General features: G+C 37.1%; 1 protein-coding gene across 1 annotated transcript; it reads left to right on the plus strand.

The window, feature by feature from the left end:
- Positions 1–7276, plus strand: ND-15 (NADH dehydrogenase (ubiquinone) 15 kDa subunit). The gene is made up of 3 exons (XM_083126756.1): positions 1–93; positions 4804–5028; positions 7036–7276. Exons 2-3 carry the CDS (start codon positions 4828–4830, stop codon positions 7135–7137), a joined length of 303 nt encoding a protein of 100 aa, XP_082982882.1. The 5' UTR covers positions 1–93; positions 4804–4827; the 3' UTR covers positions 7138–7276.
- Positions 7277–21057: the final 13781 nt, after the last annotated feature.

Genomic DNA, 21057 nt, shown 5'->3' on the forward strand with positions numbered 1-21057 from the left:
TGCATTTTGCTAAAATGGATATTAATCTGTGCAAATGTTGTATTAGTCCTTAAGTAATCTGTGGTCCTTAATCTTTGTAGTTTCACCTTGGTGGTATGTAGGATGACTGTTTTTATAACAATAATTAAGTAATATTTACATTATATAAACTAATTTATGGCGTTACAAAAGTAACACCAATTGGACACCAAGTTAATAACATAATGTGCGTCAACAACTCTGTCCACAGAGAACGGCATACTATTTACTGTTGCCAATGTTATTGACTGGCTTCCAAGAATTAAATAGTATCTATTGACTGGCTTCCAAGGATTAAATAGTATCTTTCATGGTTATTTGTAGCATAGCGGTGAAATTAAAAAGAAGGGGTACTTCTCCAAATTAAGAATCTTGCATTGTTTTCATTCTATCATGTACAGGATACCTGTGGTTTTACAATTCCTTAAATTTGTAGGCACAAAAAAGTGATTAGTTCAATTGTGTTCAACTAACATTGTTCACTGTGGTAACATTATCGTATGGGTGAAACGGATTCCTTCAAATTTACAGGAGAAAGTACTTACGGAAATCATTTTCTTGAGCGTTTTGGAAGTTCCTGAATGTAGATTTGATCCATTTTAATGTGAATGCGTGTTGTTTTCTGCAAAAATCTCTGTCCGACACGCTGTTTCTGCTCCCGCCATTTGCTTTTTGCATGAGAGTGCAATGTTCCGTGTGTTAAGACGATGCAACCCCGTAGCCAGTGTTTCAGCCTCGCCGTGTTTTCACTAGAACCACCTGTCGAGTTCGGAACAAGCCATTTTTCCCGAATGGGTGTCACTTATAGCACAACATTGTGTTCCGACGTCACAGGAGAGAGCTGTTTTTACAATTTTTCTTTGAATTTATGCTAATGGAACCTAACCTAACAGGCCTAACCTAACCACATAGGCATTCCTCGTCTGACGTCAATATTCAAGGTTGCAAGATTGTTGTGCGTAAAGGAAGAGAATTAACGAATTACGAAAGAAAGATGGTTCCGACCCGAATGGGTGTCACTTATCACACAACACTCTATCAACATTGTGTTCTGACGTCACAGGAGAGACCTTTTTCATGTTAGGCAATACAAAGGTAACGCGTCTCTTAGCGAAAATATTTTTTCTTTGTATTTATGCTAATGGAACCTAACCTAACAGGCCTAACCTAACCACGTAGGCATTCCTCGTCTGACGTCAATATTCAAGGTTGCAAGAGTGTTGTGCGTAAAGGAAGAGAATTAACGAATTGCGAAAGAAAGATGGTTCCGAATTGCTGTGTATGGACAATGAACGTGGTAAATCGCAAGGTTATTTTACAAGTTCTACACGTAAATGCGACGTATTAGCATAATTTCAAATAGGGGCACGAAAGTAGATATTTTCCGGTGAACGAGGTTGCACCACTGCATAAATCGACAAAACACTCTCAGAACGCCCCCTAAACCAGTATGCTATCACGGCCATAATGTGTTACAGATTCGAAACAACAAGTAACAGTAAGTACTCGTAATCGTAAATAGAGAAAATAAACATTATCTTAGTTAGAAATGCATTATTTCGCCTTAAGAAATGTTCCGCAACACGTTAGCAATGTAAAGAAGTCCGAAATATATGATTCGTAGGTGTTTCACCCATACGATAATAGTACCTTCACGGTTTCATGCTGCTCACTTGATGTCAAGTGTCGGAGACACTACATGATGCTACTAATTTTACTTTGATCAGTACTTGAAGTGCAAATAGTTAGCTGGGGGAATTTGGTCGAGCGTTAAGGGTAGCTGGTATGGTGACACAGAAACAGTTGGGGGTCAAGTACTGTCTCTAAATACATAGTTTGCTCTACAGTGAGAACCAAAGATTTAAAATAACAAGAAAACAAAATTCTTGAGAGTAACTCATGAAAAATCAGTGATTGATTTTGACAAACACAGAATACACATTTTGGTAACTATCCGATATCGCCCAAACAGATTTCTTCAAATTTACAGGAGAAACTACTTACTGAAATCAGTTTCTGTAGCATTGTCGAAGTTTCTGGAGGTATTTTCTTTCACGGAAACTGAAAACTTCACCATAGAATGCTGCAGAACAAGAAATAATCACTTGTTACGTAAGGAACTTGCATCCTCTGTAAAATTAGGCTGTTGTTTCCATTATTACATTTTAAGTTTGGTAATGATCCTGCATGACAGACAGGAGAAAGAGTTCAGAAACAACTTTGCTGCCTTGGTGGCCGATCTTGTTATGTAGTCAACTTTTGATCTAGCCACAGAATTTCCCAGGTTTGAATAGTGGCCTGAGCACAGTTGTTTTGTATTAGTGTCCCTTCATCAGTTTCATCTAATCGTTACTTATTCTTATTGTCATGTTTAGCCAGAAGTGGCAGAAAAATTACGGTTAAGAACAGAAACAACGTGATGGTGGGAGTGGGAAAATCTAAAAATCTTGAACAAAAATAAATTACATGTTTGGTATGGGGAAAACACCTTTCACTCGTTCATTTCGTCTTGTTTGACATTGGTACTTACCTATTATGCATTGCCAAACATTCTTTTTTTGAGGTGGGATTTTGCTTTTCTCACGAAAATAATTTAAATTTTTCACATTACTAGTATTTATTGTTCTTCTTTTTAGCTTTCGTAAGGCACAATTTAACAGGCACAGTTTGGTGTGTCGTGGATAATCAGTGGGTATGCAGTGTTTCCAACCTTCTTAACTGAAAAAATGCTGCACAAACCATTCACGGATAGCCCCAAAAACTATTCACGCATAGCCCCAGAAACCATTCACGGTAAGGTTAGGTTAGGCAAACGTAGTTAAAATTTGGGGTTTTAACTGAAAAATGCCCCACAAACCATTCACGTAAAGCCCCAGAAACCATTCACGGAAGGTTAGGTTCAGTTAGGTTAGGCAAACATAGTTAAAAATTGGAGTCGTATTTGGTTTTTTCATCTTCTTGCAAAACAACGGTGTGGTTGGAAACACTGGGGGCTACGTCATCAAACGTACATAACAGAATCAAGTAGAAACAACGGCAATTGTGCGTCTGAGATATATTTCTCTTCAAATACATGAATTCCCAGTCCAATAGTTTCAACGATGAAAGAAAATACCTGCACGGACTTTGAAAATGCAACAGAAACCCATTTCCGTAAATAGTTTCGGTACTAGTTTACTATCCTTCGGACACATTTATTTATTTTTACAGAAGAAACCACTTACCGTAATAAGTTCCTGTAGCATTGTTAAACATCGGGAAGGTGTTTTGTGTGATTTGGGAATGTTTCAGAGCTGAAATTCATGTTGTTCGTTGAAAATTAATTCTCCGACGGAGCTAGCGTTTGGCACGTACATCTTCCGACACCATGACGTTCGTACACCGTCGTGACTATCATGACGGGTCGTGATTGTGTTTTGTTGATATGCAGTGTTTCGAACTGTCTGCGTTTGCGACGAGCGTTAGAACGGTGAAACGGGAGGTAGAAGAATCGTTAAGGTATAAGTTAACAATACAGGGAATTTATCCAATTTGTTTGAAATTTGGGATAGTTACTAATTTGGGCCTCGTAATCACGAATCTGCACTTAAAATTTGGCGCTAACGTATAAATTTTGCGTTTATTTGGGGGCAGGTGAATCCGGCCAATTTCTAACATGCCCTTAACAGGGAGTCTATAGATATAGGCGGGGCCGCAATAGCGGTTGGGGGCGGTAGGTCGATTACCCCAGGGGCGGAGCCCGGAACCGGCGGGAAATTTGGAAATCGAGGGTGTGGAAATAAGAACTTAATTGAGATTATTTTGCTATTTCCACGTGTGAACGCCAAATTTTAACTGCAGATACGTGATTACGGGGCCAAAATTAGTGAGTATACCGAATTTCAAACAAAATGAAGAAATTCCCGGTATTGTAAAATCGCTCCTTAAAATTTGTTGTCGGGCATTTCTTGGGTTCCGAAGGTTGAAACACTGCAAAACAATTGAAAATCGAGAAAAGAGAAGGCCGACGCGTCATTATTTACGACGGTATCCGCGCCATATTGTGTGTGAGGCAAACGGAAAGGTAGGAGAAAGAAGTACTCGTAATGTGAAAAATTGCTATTAGTTTGATCAAAGCAACGTCAATAAACCTTCAGGAATGTTCCGCGACGCAGATATGTAAGTACGAAGTTCAAAAATTTTACAAAAGACAAGCACGACGCGTGATTATGTAGGAAGGTGTACTCGGCATATTGTGTCTGAGGCAAGAAGTACTGGTAATGTGAAAAATTGGAATTAATTTCATGAAAACAACGTTAATACACCTTCAGGAATGTTCCGCGAAGCACATACGTAAGTAAGAATGTCAAAAATTGACGAAACGAAAAAAATAGGGGTGTCCGAAGGATAGTAAATTTTTACCGTAGTTTCTTCTGTAAAATTGAAGAAATTAGTTTTCCTCATATCAAACAGTTACCAAATTAATAACAACAAGAAATTGAGACAGGAATGTACCAAGAATGAAGTTTGTAAAAGTTTTCAGGTCAGTGGAGAGTATCACATATATGGGAAGCCTAGTGGATAGGAGTGGGAGAATAGATGAGGGAATGATAGGGAGCAGGGATGTAGCCTATCTATGAAAAGCAAGAAGATAATGTACAACACACAAAGATTTATATTTTCTGCAATGTTGTTCTATAGTGTTCCATTTTTACAAATATTTGTCACAAGCTGTAAAAAACATGCTGAGACAACTTCTGTATTACTGTTGTAATAATGCACATTTAATATTTTGCTTTGTTGTAGGCTTGAGGAACCAACGGAGGCAGGATGTTGTGGGTATTCCCATTCTTTCAGAATCCATTAACAGACCTGACAGGTCCTATTGGGTCCCACCAGACGTTTGGCAGGTGTGCAAAACTTGAAATGAAGATGATGGATTGTTTGGAAGCTTATGGAATGAAGAGGGGCAAGGTGAAGTGCGATGATCTTATAGAGGATTTCAAGGAATGCACTCTTCATGCCAAAGAGGTAATCATCACTTCAGAGGATTCTGTTCTGGTAACAGCTCATATCCACTTTAAACTCTTAAACCTAAGAGCATGGCTTTTTTATGAAAAATTAAAATCCATGCAAGCACCCTAATGATATTACGTAAATTTCAAATTCAAATGTATGTTTTCTCTGCAGTTAGTTGCATATACAGGGTGTTTCTGTGATCTTGATTCAAACTGGCAGGGTGGATGGAGAATGGCCCAAGTACCAATGGGAGATAAAGAACCCCAATCGGGAAACGCACCATTAAAAAGTTATGAGCCAAAACTAGTTGAGTCTGCCCATGACAGTGGAATAATACAACTGATAGATGCAGCTTGTAGATTTAATTCAGACATTACTACAGTATATTGTAGCAGTCTACGACATCCGTTGCATCCCTTGTAGGCAAGAGGAATCCTTGCTGCCTGTGATATCATCAGAAAGACTCCTGGAATGTTCGAGCAGATGCAATATAGATTTTCCTATGCTATCATGCCTGCATCAATGCTGGGGCCTGCCATTTTGAACAACTACTCTAAGGTCTTTGTCAATACATTGTAGTAACGTCTGTATTAAATCTACATGCCACATCTTTCAGTCGTCTTATTCCACTGCTCCCAACTAGTTTTAGCTTATAACTCTTTAATGAAGCGTTTCCGAACTGGGGTTCTTTATCTCATATTGGTGGTTGGGTCCGTCTCCATCCCTGCAAGTTTGAATCAAGATCACAGAAACTCCTGTATATCCCCAAGGGTGAGTATGCTCCCTTCAAGGTTGGGTGAAGATTTTCTCGTAGCTCTGTGCATTGTTCACATCATCACAGTACATGCCTTCATTTTTTCAGCAACAAATGAAGTGTAATTGGTTACCATTTCAAAAGGCACCCAAATATCACACTCTCTTCCATATAAACTGCATTTAGCTGATTAACAACGCTTTGATATCTGGACTCACAGTCAGTATAATCCTTTGTGGGGATTATGTTGTGTCCTGCCCATGTTTCTGAGTGTCCTTTCATTAAGTTCATCTTGTCACCTTTCATCCTTCTTCTTTACAATCAGCCAAAAGTGGCAGAAGAACAAAGTAAAATAAATCAAAGCAATAAATATATTGAAGTTTTTAACATATCAGCGGTACTAGGGTTAAAACTACTAGGTTGGCAGGAAACGATCATCTCCATCTTCTGTTCTTCCATCACTCCTCTCTTTTAATACATCAGTCTAACATGGCTTCCACAAGAAAAACAAACTATATTTGTGTATTTAACAAATATACATTTTATCATATACAGTGATGACTCGGCAAACATCCCTCATAACGAACATGCACACAGGCCCAGAAAATGTCCCGCATAACGATCCCAGTCCCACATTATGAATCACACAAAATTAACCCCTTCGTAGGCACACTTCATATCTTACACGAGCAGCATGTCAAAAACATAGTTATAAATGCACTAAAAGAAAGACAGAGCAAAGTGTCAAAAGCCAAAATAGCAATGAAGAATAAGTGGCACTTGAAACCAGTTTGATGCATAGCATTGTTACCACAGTCAGCAATCTAACTCATAGAACAAACTGCCAACAAGTAAGTGACCACTAAAGGTGGACAAAAGAAAATCTGGAGTGTTACTGTTTTGCAAGTTCGTATCTACCAAGGTCCGTCGACCACTAGTTTTCCCCGCTCTTGAAAATCTGGTCATAACTCGTCTTTTTTTTTTCAGCCCCTTTGTTTACAACCCCGGCAGGGTTTCTGTGATGAAATCAGGATGATCCCTTTTATAAATTACATTTGTTGTGTTATGTAATAAATGTAATGGTGAATATGAGCATCATGATTGTGAAATTGTGAAAAATCCTGACATGATGGGAAAAATGGATGTCATTTTCGTGATGAGCATTCAAAATACATCCAGAATTATCTATTGGTTTGAAACGATTTTTTTTTCTTTCAAAATGTCGACCTGTGTTATTAGTTACTGAAATTAATTTATCTTTGCAGTTGAAACGTGTGTCACTCATGAGGCTAGAGCGTCATCGTCAGTATTATACAGGCGAAAGAAAGCAGCATTATGCAGAAGCACCAGCATCTGATAGTTATTAATTTGTGCTTTTTTGTGGAAGAACTCCGTTACTGCAATAGGATTTGCAAAAGTTTTTATGGTGGAACATGCCCTCGGTGTTTTCTCAGCTAGGAATACTGTAGATAAGTTTTTTTTGGAATTAAAATGATTGTTACTGCATCTGTTGTTTTTTTTTTAAATAGATTCCCACAATATATGTGTATCATGATAATTGTTGGACCCCTCTCTTTCTGTTATGGAATTAAGATAATTTTTGAACATTCATATTTCCTTGGAGTATTTAGCAAATATCCTATTTTACAGACAGTATGCAGTTTCAGTTTTTTACTGTCAACACTTTAGGATTAGGGCTGAGCCAATACCATGTACACTCCTGTTCACATAAAGTGGCACATTTCATAAGGTTAGACACTTGAAGAATGTGCCACTTTTTTGAACAAAACTGTACCAATACCGATGCTTGAAAATTGTGACAATTAAAAGTTGTTCAAAATATTCATTGAAATTAGTAGGCGAGTGTTCTACTCCAATTATAAGCATCAAATTACAAGAGTTTCGCTTTAAAACATATAAAAATACATGTTAGGTAATCACAGCACACAATATTTTTTTCACATGATATTGGTACAAAATCAATGGAAATCTCGAATTTTGCACAAATGCCAGGATAATAAGACTCCATGGAACTGTTGTGTGGAATTGTTGCAGACCCCACCAATGATCAAAACACCAGAACAGTATCGGCCGATATTGCTAAATAAAATCCAACTATAGTTTCCAATGACATTGATTTTTGGATTGGTGTTGGTATCGGCTCAGCCAAGTTTAGGATACTCATCATTTGTTAGTCTTAATGAAAAATGAGGTTGGTAATAAATCTGTGAACCCAAAGTAGAAAGTACCATAGCAGGCCTGTAGTACATCAAGACCCAAGAGCTATGATCTCATGATGTGGCATTTGTTTTCATATCTCTAGCCGCTTTTAATAGGTTGTTGTTTTTTTCTCCTTGAATTGTAAAATTCACTATATTCTGGTACAGGAATGCAGGTTTGATTGACTGATTGATTTAGAATTTTTGAGTACTCCGGTACGTGTGCCCATTTTGCACCCTTCTAAGTATACAAGAAAAAATCCCCTTACCTTAAGTTTAAAAAGGGGTGTATATAGAACCTTTGAAAAAGGTTAAAAGTGCAAGTGGTAAATGAAAGGATAAACAGGAAACTTTAAGTCTAAAATCTTCCTCAGAAACAGTGTGAAAGGCCTCCACTTCTCAAAAAGCTAAAAACATTTGCTGAAGTGCTGTCGTCATCTCCCAACATGAATGACAAATCAGTGGGAAGTTTAAAACTCTTCTCTGAGGTAAGTAAAATCTGCACATTCAAGAAGAATGTGCCACACACTTAAAAAAATATTACATTCGCAACACATGGGAGGGTCAAGCTCTTGTAGCAAATGACGATGGGTCCAATTTGAAGGCAAGTTAAAATGAAGTTTTCTCAATGCCCAAAAAACTTGAAACCACTGTAGAGACTAATTGAAAGGCATCAGCAGTTGGCACACTGAAGTTTTTTTGTTTTTTTTTGTCATGTGATTTATGATCAGTTCTTTCGAAATGTGTTGGAAGTTCTTCTTCTACTACCTCGTATAACATTATAAATTCACAAAGGTTTGTGTCTTGCTTCGTTGTTATGAAAATACATTCAAATACAGTTATGCTTAAAGACTTTTATCAATTATCATGTTAGTTTACAATATGTGACCTAGGATAAATCTTGCTTTCAAAGTTAAAATCAGTTAGAATGAAACAAAGGTATTACTTGTTTTATCACATCTCTCTATCACACGTGCAGATTTCCAACTGCCAGGTTTTTGGCTATATCGTTATGTCTAATATTTTTCAAGACTCAACTGTTCTGTCTTGAATCACCAAGTTTAACAGGATCAAAAATTTGTTTTGATATTTGATTTGAGCTCACTTTTTGCTCATGATAGCAAGAGAATGGATTTTCATTTCTTTGTTTCGTGTCATTCATTCTATAGAATGAAGGGATCTGAACCAGTTAACTGATGGGGTGATGTAAACTACTCATCATTCATCCTCTTGATGAGACCACTCGTCATTGACATGACGAGTTATTGCTTGGCATGCGAAAGGTACAAATTACACAAAGGAATTAAACTACTGAAAAGACAATGGCAACTCGTTGGATTTTGTGAACCGTTGAACCTGTATCATGGCTGGGTGTAGGATAATTACCTGTCTAACTGAAGTCTCTGAGCTGAATCGAAAATAGCGAAGTCCTCTGTAAGCTTCTCTCTAAGTGTTGACCAAAGCGTGCTTCCACTATCGACCTCCTGTCTTGCTGACCTCCTCTCTCTACCAACTCAATTCCCAAAGTCCAGTCACTTCCCAGCTTGTCTCACCTCTATATTCCCTGGCCATCGAGCTCTTCCTCGATGCCGAATCGCCGAATCGTGTTTATTATAATTGCTACCATGCAAACCGCTGACACCAAACCCAGAAGTGTTACCTGTTTCCTGAATGCTCAGGAGGTTTGCATGGCACAACACAACGCATTGTAAACATGCCTAAGAGGCTTGAGACAGCTGAGAAAAACAAGTGAATGCCCTGGTCAACATGAAGCGTTCAGAGAGACTTAATAAAATAAACATACAATCTTAGGGATTGATACGTTCGCGCCTCCTAGGAAAAATTTTCTCCTTTGAAAATTTAAAAGTCAAATCGCAAAGCTTGACATGACTCAGGTTCGCCAATTCCATATATTTTCTTAAAAAACCCAAATATACAAAAGAAATACACCATAACTGTCTGTTGTTTACTGCATCCTGAAGGAAAGAAATTTTTCATTCCCTAAACTTTATAATGAATAATACCCTTAATACTAACAAATTCGTATGTTTATACGATGTAAAAAACAATAATATATACTATTATAAGACTAGAAATCACAAAAGTTCATGTCGTTAAGCGAGAAAACTCTTAATGTATCACATGTGCGTGTACGTAATGTGTATTATGTATAATTGCTCATCAACCTGCTCCTAGTCAAGAGTCTGTGATGCCTCGCCACGCGGTAACGACTCTGTGTCTCCCGCGAGGCCAACGGCTGGAGCGTCTTGCAAGATGGAACGGAATTCACAATGTTTATTTATATTGCCACTTGATATAGACTCTTCAAATAAATAAAAAAAAACCTTAAAAAGGTGCACAAGTAAGTACACGTAAGTAAGCATGTAAAACATTGTCACTTCTCACTGTTTTGTCCGTGTGAAAACCTGATCATATCAAAGTGCGTATGTTTTACGAACTACGTAGCACTGCACTCCTAACATCGCCAAATATATAAACTTGCATGGCTGTGTTGCACATTCCAATGTATTATTATACAATATTCAAATGCATATAGTGAGTTACACTGAAAACTGTCGCTGGTAAAACTTAATTATAGCGTTCAATTTTCTTTTCTACGTTTAAACTGTACACTGTATACACATCTATGGCGTGGTGAATACCTTTGTATGACTGCACACAAAATTAATAATCTTCCAAGTGACAAAACTATGTGCTTGAATTTAAATATCAAATAAATGTTCTGCGAACAAATGTGTCGCTTTCAATATTCCATGTTGGTGAGAAGAGGGAAAAAAAAATAACAATAATACCTGCATGCGACAAACATATGCATAAAATATTGTCACTAAAGCATGCTTTCTAAAATGTTCGAAAGTGCTGGAATTATGTTTTTTATTGCTTGCATGTCCGTTTATTATTCAAAGTGCAAAATTTCATCTTAAAAAAAATTATGCACTAATTGCACTGGTCAATTGACACCACTGGTGCTTGTCGCTTCCTTGTAGTATGATGTAAACTTGCATGCATATAAAACTAGTTCTTATGCATGACACAAAACTGAAAATGTATATAAGGACTATGGAAAAGTACTGTTTCCCATAATGCATGTTAAATGACCAAATAGATACACATGATAGGAGCTCGCATGTGTATGTGTAGAAACACTGTAGCACAATTCTGTAATTATTGTTTGTGACCAGAACTGCTGTTTGTAGAAAGTACGTTTGCTATACTTCTTCTTCTCTGTGGATTGCTTGTCGTCTTAACTGCATTGGGCAATGTAAAAAAATGTGGTAAATTACCCGTAGAACTTGGGAGATGGGGAAAAGTTGTTGATAATGTATAGTCCGCTATACTGGGAAATGTATGGTTGACTACATCCTTCCTGTAAAAGGTAGTCTCCGTGCAGTAATAAGTAGAAATGTCTGCATGTCTCCCTCAAATTGGTGGTGACGAGTCTCTTCTTGAAATAGTACTTAAAATGTCTGCATGTCTCCCTCGTAGAATGGTAATCAGTCTTTCTGCCTGGTAATAGACTGCCTGCGGATGTCCGTCATGAAAAATGCCCATGGATGGTGTAGGCATTGCTTGTCCATGGTGCTCCGTATAGACAGGTTAGGTTAAAAGGAAAAATTATGACAAAGAAAGGAAATTGCAATAGGATGGGTATATGTAATTCAAGTATGCATGTACACAAAACCAACTAATTTCCACTGCCTTTTCTTTACAATTAAATTAAATTGTCTCATCAAAATAAAATAAATTAAATAAATAAATAAAATAATTGCCATAACTCTTTGAAAATAAATAAGGAAAATTTAAATAAAATATCCAACCGTAATTAAAATATTAATGTCCATGATTAATGTGTTGCCTTAACCTATTAATTATTACTGCGCTGCCCTGAATTAATCTGTTTCGCAAGCTGATGATGCTTATAAAAATAATATCCTATGGTTGTGGTTAATAACACATTCCAAATAACAAAAACTAATATAGACATGGGCAAAGGGTTTAAAACTAATTCTTGAAATGAAATGTTCTTACTAGCTAATTGATTGATTAAGTTGTTTTAAAGCAAGTTCAAGCGGAGTCCATTGGGGAATAGTGAAATCAGATAAATTCTTGGGAATATTAGGTAGTAACTCAATTTCTTTCATCTTTACTTGTTCGAAAGCTAAAATTCTTGTGTGTAAAATTTGTTGATCCACAATAATTTGCGAAAAATCCTGATAATTAAAAAATAAAGATTGGCCTTCGGTAAGCTGAACTGATCTGTGCGTGTTCAAATTATTATTCAAATTCTGAATCACAATAAATTGACCTGAACCTGATATTAAAATACCATTGCGTGTTCTGATAAACTGAAATAATTTATTGTCAGTAATAGATTTCACTTCAAAACTACAAAATGTAAAATTAATAAACAAAAGTAAGTGTTGCAAGCATGTTCTAAAGTCTGTTGAAAATTATAAAATAAATTATGTTGTGAACCCTTAAAATAAGTATACAAAATTTGTGTTGCGCAAAGCAAGCTATTAGTATCTAAAAGGTTGCTTTGACAAGCCTCTAATGGCCTCCTAATAAACGATAGGCCGGTGCAATTTGCCGTGGTTCATTAATATGCAATGTAAAACAAAAAATTCAGTAAATGCTACTTCTGACTTTTGTTGAAACTCCAGGTGGTCAGAAAATATGGCATCAGGGAATTAAAAAGGTGAAATTCAAATTTAAAACACAATAAAATTAATGAAAACTTTCTCAATTTCAAATTTCCTTTAAACAAAAGAAATGTATCCACTCAAAACTTCTTGAGTCCGCCGTATACCTCAAATCACTTGGTCGTGTAAACAGACCCGCCGCGGAAAGGTATACTTGACTCATATAAGAATGGTGTGTCAATTCCTTAGGCATGTCCAAAAAAAATAGATAGAGAATAGTTATGCAATATATTAAAATATAAATACAAATTACTAATATTACCTACTGTACTAACATTAACATGAAGTTAATCAGTAAGAAGTAATGAATTTATTGCTGCATTGTCGAATAAGATGCAAATTGGGTAAGTGAGCTAAATTTCCTAATAATAATTATTAATAATAATAATAAATTCTCAAATTCTAACATTTGTGGTAAACCACTCTGTTTAAATTTGGACAGGCTAACGATGCCATGGCGACTTTTGCTGCACATGCCTGTGCTAATCACCGAGGCTTAGCCTGGGCCTGTTGCTAATAATCTTGATTACTCTATGTGCATAAAGTGTTAAAATTGCCCTTTTGTAAAATTTCCCTGATTTTATCAAAATTTCGTTTATCTTTATCCTGATTCAAACCAAATGTACGTCGAGTTCCCTAAAATTTTACTTACTATAAATATATCTATGAAAAACGGGAAAATTTTGCGAGAAAAACGCAAAAAAAATTCGTCTTGTTGTTCCTTTGTAAAATTATTGGTCGTGATTAGTCTGAAGTGCATAAATGCGACGTTTTATGGCAAAAGTTTATCTATATAGAACAAAATATCCCTAACATTGTTGACATGAACTTCTATCGTAAAAATCAAATTCTGATGGCTATATGCGTAACTAAACTGATTCCCTAAAATTTTAATGGACGACCGCCACTAATGCGAAAAAATATGCAAAGCCTATGGTAAGTGTTTTCTGACTTCCAGCGTGTTCAAAGTACTCGGAAGAGCGCTTGAGTGCAGAAAAGGAATTCGCTGATACCAGACATTCTAAATTGTGCAAGGTTGCATTTGTGGTCGCTGGACGTAACTGAAAATTTCTCTATGGCGACAACGAGAGCTCTGGCAAGTTCGCTGCCGTGCTCGGCGACTTCGGGTACGTTCGGGTGCCGTCGGAGAGGTGGAGGGGAAAAGGTCGCTGCTTCGAGCAGCGAGCAAAGGACCAGAGGAAGAAAATGCAAGCTCTGATTCGCTGACCACCAGCATGACGCGTTAAAGTTTACAAAACTTTAACTTACTACGAACAAAGTGTAGTAACAGCTGCGGGAGTTCGAAATAAAGTCAAGGACTTTAAACTGACGTAATAAATGGGATAGAAAAAGAAAAAACTTCGTTGCGCTTGCGACAGCGTGTTTACTTGAACACTTCCGCGCTCGTAAAATAACAACAGTTGGGAAGCTGTTAGCAAACTAAATGACTAATAAACCTTGCATAAGGTACAATCAAACGTAAAAAATGAATTATACTTAAAATTTAAATCGTAATGAATATAAAATTCTAGGCGAACGTGAAGTCGTAAAAAATATGGTCTGTAAACGATACAACAGGTTCGGGAACCTGAAAATTTGGCTTACTTTCTGCGTTTAAAGTAACATTTGAAACTTTCTCGACTTTTACTGGTGACTGATTCGCAAATAACTCTTTAACTCCTACAATTGGCTGAACACAGGGTGAAATAGGCAATTCACTTTCCATTTTGCGATTGTTTTGAACAAAATTAGGATCCTTGCTTACGGCAAATTTCTGAACTCTATCTTTGATGGATAAAATATTCTTCGGCAAATCTATACTGTCGTCTTTAATGACTAAACTATTTCTGGAGAAATCTTGAACTTCTAGTTGTACCCTAGGTTGAATAATAATGGACTGAGGCAGTGGAGGCGGCAGTGGTGGATTTATTGTTTTCAATGGTACCACTTCAACAATCGGTGCAATATCGTCGTAAATTTGCTCAATGGGCGGTGAATCATTAAGTTTGCTTAACGGTAATTCGTTGGTACACTCATGGTCATAAGTAATAGATTTCTTGCGCTGACATTGAAAATAACATTATGAAAATTATAAAAATACTAATAATAAATGTTGTTAATAATAAAATTGTAATTATATTATAAGGATAGTCAAAGGACTTGTTCAACAGATAAATAAAATTAGAAGCTTTTACGTGTGGAAGTAATCCGTTTAAAATAACTAAAATCGCAATGATTTTCATGTTGCTTAGGCAATCAAAACAAACAGTTCTTCAAAGCTAACACGTACTTTAAGCCTGCCTAGTTTAATTAATAGATAGTTTAACTCAACTTTTAATTATTTTCTGACTCTAGGCTCAAATTATCTGCGTAATTTATGTATTTAATATAATTTATTTATTCTCTAAATTTATTAGCACTGGTTAACTTATCTTATTTTAAATTTTACTACAAACTTCTCTTATCTACTTTCAGGTGTTAACTTTACGTTTAAATTCTTAAAATTAATTGAACTGTACTAAGGTACAAGGTAAGGAAAAAATTGAGTCTGATTTACTCCTAACTACCTGAAATAAAATAATAATTATTATTTATGCGATCTTTAAATGCATTAAAATACTAACATCACTAAAACTTGAAGAATCTTTAATTCTCTCTACTCATTCTAAAATATGCTTAGCATATTATTGTGGCAAAGCTTTAAACTAAAACCGTTGTGGTTTAATCATAATCATTCTGCGATGGCAGAATGGATTTCCAGGATTTTGGTCATGATCCAATATCCGAAGGAAAATACTTGTTATTGGAGCGCAATAAAATCTTGACGTCGACGTCTACATATTCATATAATATAAATATTCTCATAACTGGCGCTTAAAATAAACTTTGCTAATATAATCATATACCTTCTTCTGAAGAGTAACTATAAAATTCTAGTGATGTATTCGCTGAGCTAGTATTATTACATACTGCAAAAAAACTTTTGTGCCAAAAGCACATTATTAAATAATAAGTCTGCTTTTAATTGTTAATATTATTAGTGCTATTTTATTATAAATTATTATTATGTCACGCGAGTGGATTTAAAATATTAGACCTGTTTCACTTTAATAAATGCCGTAACTTGGAGCAAAAATTGCAATATTTATATTTTAAGATTTAAAACAATCTACATTTTAAAGTTTTTAACATTCGAAGCTACAACGTGCTAAGGATAAATATTCAACTGTCAAACGAAACAATGTTTCGGACAGGGGGGAAAAAAAATATAAATATATACTAACAAAAAAAAATCTCGTTAATATGTGAGATATGTCCACGCCGTGTGATGCTCTCCTAATTCTCTTCTAGTTATTCAAAATAAGTTGGCTGTGCCTAACTTTGCTTAAAGCATATAAGTATATGTATATCTGTGTACGGACTCATTCTCGTCACTACTGCTTACCTGTGAACGGACATCTCTCGTCACTGCAGCCTAATTATACATCTATTACTTCTCAACTAGAACTTTTAATTAATCGGGCGGTTTATACCCTAAATCACGGTACGCCACTCTAACTATATACGCCTGGCGTAATAGCGGACATAATTGTACAGCGTGTCGAGGAATATAATTGGCGTTTCGTTTCTTTTCATATTAACATGAATTAAAAATTTTCAGGCAATGTATGCGTAAGTTAAGGTAACGTAAGGCAAGTGACTATCTCGTATAAACTTGACTATCTCCTTAATCTAAGCTCCCTTCATGAGGTGCTAGGAGACTTCAGTCATTAAGAATATAAATGAGTGGTCCTCGGGGCCTTATTCGTTCCCAAAACTATATATGTATAAAATGTACTATCCTCGTTGCAAAAGTCTTAGCAGTCATAGTTCAAGCATTCTAAATCCTTTACAAGTTACGGTCAGTTTTAAACCAAATTTAAATTAAACTTTTAAGAAATTTCAATTAATAATAATAACAAAATATTGACTCAAACAAGCTTACTCTGTGCCATAATTCCTTAAAATGCACCATAGTGCCGATTGACTCTGACTCGGTGGCACTAATTTATTTTCCTCATTCATAAATAACTTTAAAATCCACTTTTAATCCACGTTGTTAATTAGTTAAAATGTTAAGGGTAAAATCGTTTACTGTTCACTGTAGCTTACTGCATCCTCATAACCAACGTTGTAATAATTTTCGTATTCAAGATTATGTAAAAAAAAAAAAAATGTTCCTACCTTTTACGTTCTAAAATCACTGTCAATGCAAGAAATCATCAAATCTAAATGCCTTTCCCTTCTTCCTTATTTAAAATTCTGGATGGTAAAAATTTCCCAGGTGGGAATTTGTTGTAGCCATGGTACCGGGTTCGTGAGTGAACCACAGAGCTACCAGGAGCAGATTGATAGGGAATCGTCCACGGACGTCCCTGGGCCGGCCACATTTTTGATGAAATGGGCCTCTCTAAAATCCGACATCGAACCTTCCGCCACGCGGACTGCCGGATGCTCCTGATACCATAGCGCCAGCCCGACGCGGGTAACCGCGACAGAGCTAGGGCGCAGTTTCTCCGCATTCTTACATTTCGCTGATTATCGACCCAAACTTGAAGTCGATAAATTTAATCGAATTCATCCTCATGTTACTCTAAACATCTATCATGGCATATATCAATTCTTCTCCCCCCCATTAATGCAAAAAACTTTAAGCCCTATGTATTTTCAAAATTAATTCTGGCAAGGACATACTAACGAAACTAAATAAATGAGCAAAATTTTGGGGTGGGTAATGAACTAGCACTCCACTACGTGTCAAAATTTGGGGTGGGGATGAATCCTAAACTGGTTAACAAACTTTTTTTCTCATCGCATTTCCGAAAAAATGCATGAGAAGCCCTAGCAAATCCACCACGTGTCAAAATTTAGGGTGGGGTTGAATTTAAACTGGTTAAAAATATCTTTTCATTTCTGAAAAAATGAAAAGACCCGCTAATCTCCACCACGTGTCATTCTATAGAATGAAGGGATCTGAACCAGTTAACTGATGGGGTGATGTAAACTACTCATCATTCATCCTCTTGATGAGACCACTCGTCATTGACATGACGAGTTATTGCTTGGCATGCGAAAGGTACAAATTACACAAAGGAATTAAACTACTGAAAAGACAATGGCAACTCGTTGGATTTTGTGAACCGTTGAACCTGTATCATGGCTGGGTGTAGGATAATTACCTGTCTAACTGAAGTCTCTGAGCTGAATCGAAAATAGCGAAGTCCTCTGTAAGCTTCTCTCTAAGTGTTGACCAAAGCGTGCTTCCACTATCGACCTCCTGTCTTGCTGACCTCCTCTCTCTACCAACTCAATTCCCAAAGTCCAGTCACTTCCCAGCTTGTCTCACCTCTATATTCCCTGGCCATCGAGCTCTTCCTCGATGCCGAATCGCCGAATCGTGTTTATTATAATTGCTACCATGCAAACCGCTGACACCAAACCCAGAAGTGTTACCTGTTTCCTGAATGCTCAGGAGGTTTGCATGGCACAACACAACGCATTGTAAACATGCCTAAGAGGCTTGAGACAGCTGAGAAAAACAAGTGAATGCCCTGGTCAACATGAAGCGTTCAGAGAGACTTAATAAAATAAACATACAATCTTAGGGATTGATACGGTTTATTTACTTTACTCCTTGTATTTGATCATTTAGAATGGGAAGAATTGTGATAAGAACAACACAATAATATCAATCTATGCCAGCCCTTGGAACCATTTAAAAAAAAGAAATGATGCTCATCTGTAGAACATAGTTGGTTCCTGCTAACAGAACCAGATATTGTTGAAAACAGTGAAAGTATATGTTAGAATTGATTCTCGGTGAGGTGAGGTACTTGACTGAAGTTCACCCCTCCCAACTCACTTCTGGATCTGCCTCTGCTCCATCACAGACACAAATGACACGGCTTATTATAATTTTGTCACGAAATTCTTGTTTATTACAAGTAAATACAACAAATTTACCAACATGTTTCTTCAGTGGTTCAAAATTGATGATGGAAAACCGTGTGGGAGTTGTGTTTCTTCAGTAGAAACTAGCCCATTTCTCTCAATTCAGCACTTAACATGAAGTGGCATGCCCAAGTGGAGTTGGTGGTTGTCATACTCCCCCCCTCCAACCTAATATTCCCCCCCCCAAAATGTCAAAGGCAGGAAAAGATGCAGGCTGACTACTAAGAAAAGTATATGTAACTCCTCCCTTTCGAAAGGAATGTCAGAGACCCAGGTTGAAGTCCTGGTTATACTGCAGGAGACCTTAGAAAGAGCGTTTCGCGGGCTAACAGCAGACGTCGTTCGCACACTATTGCCGATACTCTTGTGTCGTCTGCTCCTCAGCGGAACAAACAGGCCGAGGTAGCAAGAGGCAGAGGTCACTCACCCTTCCAGAAGGGTGCAGCGAGCTACCTGTGGCACCCGGGCTCGCTCATTTGCGGACCTGTTTGGTTGTCGCAGACACACACCCATATTGTCTGCTGCAAGCCCGCAGCCTAACCTACCCATGTCGTCATAAAAAAGCAGGATGGAGAGAACTGTTGTACACAAAATATACAGTAAGCAATCAGTAAACATGTTCATTATGTGCTTATAGATATGAACAGAATTTGAGTCATGTACAAAATGTATATTCATAATGATGGCATTGGAATTGCTCAATCAGAACTTGAGCCACCCAATTATGGACTACTTCTTCCTGACTGTACATGAACGTTATGCATGTTATCAGGGCCTTACCCAGGGGGAGGGGTCCCCCTCGAGCCATGGAATTTTAAAATGTGAACCTATAAAATCCTACGAAAATATCATGGACGATTTTTCAAACTTTTAAAAATTTCAATGTTGTCCTTGCACAAACAAATGTTTGTTGTGTAGAGAGGCAGTCTCCAGAAGTCTGCAGTCTGCGATATTGGGTACTTTTAGTTTTATAATCATTGATGCAAGGCTACCAGAAGTGGCGGCGATCAGAGTGGCATCTGGGGTAGTTGCCCCACCACCACCCCCACACACCTATTTGCACTTCTGCTCATGCTCTGTGGTGCCTCAATGCTATTCCTTGTCTACGCACACACGGTGGAGGCATATAATAGCCCCGTCCAGGGACGTCGTTAGGTTGTTCAGTTTTGGGGGGGCGCCACTCCCACAGATCCATAGACACACACACACACACACACACACAGTCCTTTTTCCATATGGTATGAATGGTGCGCTGGTATGGTACCGGCACCTTGGTATAGGTGAGGCTAAGACTACATTCTTTTTTTGGTTTGGTAGAAATTATGGCAAAATTTGACCCAGTTTTGCAATAACATTTGAGATGGATATCGACTCAGAGAATGAACGACCATTATTTGAGAATCTAAATGCATAATGAACTCGTAACTTAATAGCGTCCAGACCCAGAGTAACAAGAGAAACTTTGTATTCACTATGTATACAACATTGCTTGTACAAAACTACAAAACCTGTACATTATTTTAAGCTCATTTTCGAACAGATTGGGCAATGTTGCACTCCAGCGTCAATTTGGAGTCCAACTTTTGAAGTTTGAATTTCTCTTGAACCAAGGCGTTACAAAACTTTTTACGGGGTGTACAAAACTGTACAAAACTTGTACAAAACTTTCAAATTGTGAAATTGAATTTTTGTGATTGTTGCACTCCAAGTTGATGGAGCTGGGGACGAGAGAGAGAAACAACGTAATGTGCAGAATTAACTTTAAATTAAATGTATAAGGTTTGCCTTGCGTGGGCATTACTTCCTTCTCTGCCCACATAGAAAAATTTTGCAAATAGTTTCTCATAGCTGATGAAAAATAGATTTACTTGATACTAGTGTAATTACGGTCCACCAAGAGGCACGGCAGATATTATGTGGGAAAAACAACCTAACTTTCGTCTTTTCCATTAATTCGCCGGACTTTCGCAATACCATGGCTGCTTCATCGTAATACGATACCGGCAGCTTTCAATGCATAAACAACTTCCAGCTCTTAGCGTGCTGGCCAAAAGAAAAACAAATTGATGATACTCAGTCACAACATACGCCAGGGTTTATAATTTATACATATATCAGCAGAGGCGCAACCACGAATTTTTGTCTGAAGGGGCAAGTACCAGGATAAACGTACCAATAAAAATAATAATAGTACTAATAAAAATAATATTATTATAACATCATTATTGTTGTTATTGATTTGCCTTATTTTACTTTGCTTTGTGTGCCACTTTTGGCTAATTTTCGAAGATGGGGATGAGTGATGATGTGATGAAATTGATGAATGGACACTCACAAACATCCATGCCCAATC

This window comes from Lepisma saccharinum, chromosome 8 (genome assembly GCF_977018435.1).
Source record: "Lepisma saccharinum chromosome 8, izLepSacc3.1, whole genome shotgun sequence".
In the NCBI taxonomy this organism is placed as follows: Eukaryota; Metazoa; Arthropoda; class Insecta; order Zygentoma; family Lepismatidae; genus Lepisma; species Lepisma saccharinum.